Source organism: Triturus cristatus, chromosome 4_1, assembly GCF_964204655.1.
Source record: "Triturus cristatus chromosome 4_1, aTriCri1.1, whole genome shotgun sequence".
NCBI classification, from domain to species: domain Eukaryota; kingdom Metazoa; phylum Chordata; class Amphibia; order Caudata; family Salamandridae; genus Triturus; species Triturus cristatus.
Genome location: NC_140585.1, coordinates 164,902,659 through 164,908,658, shown reverse-complemented (window position 1 = coordinate 164,908,658; position 6,000 = coordinate 164,902,659). Strand labels below are relative to the sequence as shown.

General features: G+C 44.3%; 1 protein-coding gene across 1 annotated transcript in view; it reads left to right on the top strand.

Moving 5' to 3' along the window:
* The first annotated feature begins 872 nt into the window (after window positions 1-872).
* The window catches only part of LOC146853795 (olfactory receptor 5M5-like), a 29,579-nt gene continuing 24,451 nt past the window's right edge, over window positions 873-6,000 (top strand). The window contains exons 1-2 of the mRNA XM_085650906.1: window positions 873-903; window positions 1,615-1,835. Coding sequence (XP_085507032.1) covers window positions 873-903; window positions 1,615-1,835 — 252 coding nt within the window. The remainder of the gene's footprint in view (window positions 904-1,614; window positions 1,836-6,000) is intronic.

The window sequence follows — 6,000 nt, the reverse complement described above, 5'->3', positions numbered from 1 at the left end:
CCCTTGTGGGTTCCTGCGCCTGGGGTTCTCTATTTTCCCTGTTTTGGGGGGATTCGCTCTCTGGCTTGCCTCTGCGGTGTTCCTTCCTGGGCCTTTAACCCTGCCTCCCTGTGCGGGCTGTTCTCCTCTGCTCTTGGCCATGGGGATGAATTGGCCTGTTTGCTCCCTGGTTGGGTGGCTGCCTGGTGCCTGGGGCCGTGGGCTTCGTCCTTGGGGGTTTCTCACTGATCGGTTGCCTTTTCTGGCTCTGTTTCTCCGTTAGCCCGCATCTGCTTTCCTGGACTTCTTTGGTGGTTGGGTGGGATGGGGCTTTGTTTTGGCCCCTCTGGTTGTAACCTTGGGGCTAGGCTCTGCATTTGGGGCCCCCTTCTGGCTTCCTGGGGGTTCTTGTGGTTTTTTTTCTGGTTGTCCCCTGCTGGTTTTTGGGGTCTCGGTTCTGTCCGCTTGGTCGGGGCGTAGTTGGTTGTGTGCACCTACCTGCATTTTTCCCCTTTCTTGGGAGCTCCTTTCGTTCCCGTGGGGTGCCATTTTTCAGTCAGGGGTCCCTGGTTTTGGTGGGGTTCCGGAAAGCCGGGTTCTCTGCTTTGGTATTCTCCAATTAGTTATGGAATGGGACGAGGACAGGAGGGACCTGGGGGTAATGTCCTATTACTTACCGGTAATCTTCATTACTCCTGGTCCCGTTGTCCTGGTCCCATTCCTTACGCCCCTCCCTCCATGGCGGCCGGCCTTCCGGCTGTTGGCTTGGTGTTTTCAGGCTGCATGCTGGGCTGGTACCGCTTATGTACTCCCAGTGGGAGGGAGTGGGTTGGGTATCCCAGCATGCTCCTGTTCTTTTTTTCTGTCACGGAGATAGTCATCTCCAATTAGTTATGGAATTGGACGAGGACAACGAGATTATCGGTAAGTAATAGGACATTATTTTTCATGTGTTACAAGACTACGTTTTGGTAAAGCCAGTGTCTGGGAGATGAAGTCTCTTGCCACTCTTCCCTGTGGACCTGTTCAGGTGGCATGTGGGTGTGGTCTTGTGTGTGACTGCTTAGCTCTTAAAAGCACAAAGGGACATATCTCTCTAATCACTGTTGAAATTCCCATGGTCCCCCAGGCCCAAGGTTTTAACTTATATATTGCTTCAATAAACAGTAATATACTACGTTTGGAAATGTGTGCGGGGGAAAGCCAAGATGAAGAGAAGATGTTTGTTCATAGATATCAATTCCCAGGCGGTAGAAGTAATGGGTAGAACTGTCAGCCATCTCTGTTGTGATGACATAAATAGTAGGGGAGTCCTAAAATGAAGTGAGTGCTTATGGTGCAAATTTGAATTCCAGCAGTTCTAGTATTTAGAGCTGTATTAATGCCATGCAATTATGTTTCATGATTTGGGATAGTTCTGATGAAAGAGTATCTCAGAAGACAAACATGTGACCTAGAATAGTGCCAAGATGATCTGTTGAGTGAGCATACCGCTACAACTATAATCTAATATGTCTAATCTAGTCCAATCTTAATTGATCCAATCTAATCTAATCTAATCTAATTTAAAATAAAATAAAATATTCTAATCACCCCACAAATTATTGAGTACAAATTTTATTCCCCATTCTTCAGTTTCCATCTATTTTGATTTGAGTGTTCCAGTAGACTTGCAACAAATAGTTCATGTTTTGGTAGAGGACAAGTCGTCAACACCCACAAAAATATGGAATAAAAACACATCAGTGTATGACACTGGAGCATCATCTCTGCAAACCTGTTTGTTGATGATAACTGGTGAGGAAACATCCAGGGTGCTCTTGGCTATTGATGGGAAAAGGTTAAACGAGCAGAAGGTAAGATGAAAGAAAATCCAACTTTTTGCTATTTCTCATCATGGTACCGATGAAAGGTTGTCCTCCAGAGGGAAGAGTTCAGGCAGCAACGGCGCACGCTTTAATTTATTTAGTTTAACTTGTTTTATCAAACACAATCTCAATAAACTTCTTGATCACTGCATTTTTCAAAGTTTTCAATCAGAAAATCCACAACTTCGATACATCACAATTTATGCATGTTCCATTTGATTAACTGATGTCCTTCATAGCTGCTGGTGTTTGATCAGGAATAGTGAACATCACGCTCTAGAGGTAGTGCCTAGTTGTGGAATGTCCTTTAGTATGTCTTGTGGGGGACGTACTGAAAGGAATGCACCGCGAACTTCTCTGATTGCAGGATCTGATATACAGGTCGCACGGGCAGACAAAAAACGCACGTGTTTTTATTATGTTGTTTTGAATAGGTCTTCTAACGACGCCAGGCGGCTTCAAGGCGCTTTGGGGAAGGTTGGGGACAGGAAAGGCAACCTTAAACATCAGGAATACGCATGTGTCAGAAGTCGGTGAGACATAAGAGTCCATCCCACCCACTGTCTCTGTACAGATGCTTGAGGATGAACAGGGGATTGTCAAAGGTTGGAAGGGGACACAGTGCCCTTTAGTCCACATGTGAACTTTATCAACTTCCGTACAGAAGAGTAAATGATGGTACCTCCAGAGGGTGAAGACCTGTGCATATATGGTTAATCCCCCAAATCTTTGTGCCTCAAAGGGAGAAGCTGCTGTTTGCTATGGGAAGGCGAACTAAGGCAATGTGTGAAAATGCTGGGAAGCGCCACATGTGAGTCGAGCACACCAACTAATAGATGAAATTAGAGTTCGGCGGGTGTGGGAGTTCTGCCATATGTGCATTGCATACACATGCATCTATTATAAATAGTATGGGCAGGATACCCTCAAAGTTTTTAATCCACCACGAATGGCGTTATGAGAATGCCAAGAATGCCAAGCTCCCAATCAAAGTTAAATGTCAATCGACGAAGTGTATGGAAAGCGCTTGATGTAAAGGAAGTGAAAGTGAAAGGTGAAAGCAACCTGAGAACTAGACTTCAGCTGGGAAAAGTAGGGTTTCGGCTCAACTAGAAATTGTCAAAAATGAAACGATATGAGTAGCCAGATACTGAGTTGTGCTCAAAATGTAACCAACCATTGACAAAGTGATTAGGGGTGAGCGAATGCGTGATATTGATGTATGTTTTGTCGAGTATTCACCCTCTAAACTATAATATCATATAATATGACTAAACAATAGCACCGCCTCTGCAAAACAGTCTCTGTGTCTAAAAAAGACACAGAAAGTGTATTAAAAGTCACCAAGAGATTATACTAATGGTTCAATATGTTATCATGTTGGTGCCATAGAGGTTCAAAGACATACTTCAGATGCCTCCTTTGCCTTCCATGAACAGCATGTCTTTCCAGTCCTTGCAGGCTAAGCTAAACAACACATTAGAAAATGTGGTCCTGAATGAATGAATGAATGAATGAAATTGGCATTTGTAAAGCAAAATCCCTACATCAAGAGGTATTTCAAAACAATGAAATCAGAAAGAAAAAGCCTGCCCCTCCAGAAAATAAACACTTACAATTGAGCGAACAGCCTTGTTTTCAGCAGGTTTCTGAAAGTAGCGAGGTTGGCAGCTGCCTTTAAAGTGAGCAGAAGACTGTTCTGTGCATTTGGCCCGAGAACAGACATAGATCTTCCCCCACTTGTTTGTAACCTGAACTTTGGGATCATTGCCGGCACATCTCAGCGTTCTCGGTAGAAGGTGCGGAACAAGATGATATTTGTGACCATTTTGATAATAGGCCCTGCACACAACAGTAAAAGCTTTGAAAATAACTATATACCTACTGGTAACCAATGGAGCCCCTCAATCCCTCTACGATGGAAATGTAATGATGGAGTTGAAGCACTAGTCTTGCCTGGATCGAATAGTTAGGCAAACCCAAGAGGAGATTATTGCAATAGTCATGCCTTGAGGTGATCAGGGCATGATCAACCAACTTCCTTGTTGAAAGAGTTAGAAAGTCAGTAAACTTTTTTAGAGACTTAAGGGCATATTTGCAAGGATTTAACACTGCTATAGCATCATTTCTTTGACGTTATAGTTTTTTTTTTTAATTGACATATTTCCAAAGTGTTGCAAAGCTCTTTTGGCAACATTTTTACACAGTTAGTGACAATTTTCCACAGCACCAGTTCAGTTAGCATGGCTCACTGAAAATAATGTGCAAGGTAGGCATTCCCACAGTAAAACTTCTGTAAAACACACAAGCAATATTTGTCAGGATTTCCTTGTACGTTGCTAAAATAGAAAAACTGCTCCTGAGTCCCATTAGCGGCAGTTTTTTTCCAGTAGGGATTACCTGCTCCTAAAATTGACGGTAACGCACTTGTATAAAAGTAGAACACTCCCAATTCATCCTTGGCAAGCTGAACTACACCGTGGATCTACTACTATTACAGCTAGGAGCACCAAGGAGACCACCACCAGAGAGGCAGCGCCGGAGAAGGGAGTGGATCTACTGTCAGAGGAACACCCTCATCCACCTCAGGCAAGAGGGGGTCATAGCCCATTACAGGATCAAGAGGGGGTCATAGCCCATTACAGGATCAAGAGGGGGTCATAGCCCATTACAGGATCAAGAGGGGGTCCATTGTCCGCCTCCTGAAACAGATAGAGCCAAGGCTGCAACCAACATCCCTCCACAGACCAAGTTCCCTCCACAGACCAAACTACTGCTGTCCTCCACATCCTGGTGTCAGGAACTTTTCAACGTACCACCCCCAGAGTCTTTGAGGAATGGAGCACCGTCTGACTTCTTTACGTAATGTTATGTACTTAGTTTGCTGCCTCGTGACTTATGGCAATCACTACATTTGCTTGTCACCCACTGGTTACTATATTTGGACATGATAGGCCGTTTTCTCCATACACGTTGAGGGCACATTACCAGGTAAACATTGTTATGGCCTTTTTGGTTTAGCACTCAATGTATATCAGACATTGTGTTGTGACATCTCACTGCCTATCAAGGTCTGCAGATATCAAAGTTTCAAATGTATTCTGAATTTTATGTATTGGCTACACAGATTAGACATTGATGACAACTGTCCTGTTTTATGGAGACAAACAACACACATCCGGCAACACACATCCGGCAATTGAAGGTGTATTTATTTACATGTGAAAAGCACACATGGTAACACTGGGCCAGTTCATTTGGATTGTACTTACTACAATTGCATCATTTGCGGCTATCCACAACAGACTGATATTGCAAGCTGTTATAAGGTGACGTGTCGTGCAGCACCCCAGATGATGTTTTTTTTCCGGATGGTGAGTGTTCCCTACGGGGAGTCCTTTAGACAAGATTTTGACTAAACATTGCGCAGCAAGCACCTTATGTCTGCAACCCAGCATATTTCCACATACACAGGACTGCCCCATACTAAGAAGGCCGGTGCCCTCCCTTGTGTTTTCCCCTGCAGTCGCAATGATGACAACAAGCAAGCTGCAAGACAGGGAACGTTGACATATGGTTCAAGGATGGTTGCATTGGTGCACAGCTGACATTTTTACAGCAGTCCAGGGGTGTGCACAGGGATGAGACATACTCCAGTGTATATGGTACTTCCATGCATTTGTGAAAGGATGCTTGTTGACATAAACCAATCTGTATGCATTTGTAACCGGCCACATTTCACATCACCTAGTGCCCACGTTTTACATATGTACATAGGTGTCATTCACCACCAAACCCAGGGCCATAAACACATTCACGTTTAACAATGTTCTGGTGGATAAATCCCCTTCTGCCTTATTTGCAAAACAGCGTTAAGCCACTTAACTTTGACTAACGCCACCTTGTGAATGAGGCCCCTTCCCACCCTTCACTTACCATGAAAGGGTCATGCAATGGGTGTTTCAGTGAGCATTCCACCACAACAGGCATTTCGATTTTTGACTATCCCATATCTACAAGGCTGGGTCAGAACCAACAACTGAGGACAGGTAAACACTAGGGCCTTATTGACAAGCCCCTTGCACCGCCACTGTGCCACTTTTGCTCATATTAAAAAAGACGCCCTGGCAGCGCAAGGGGCTTGTAAATTATG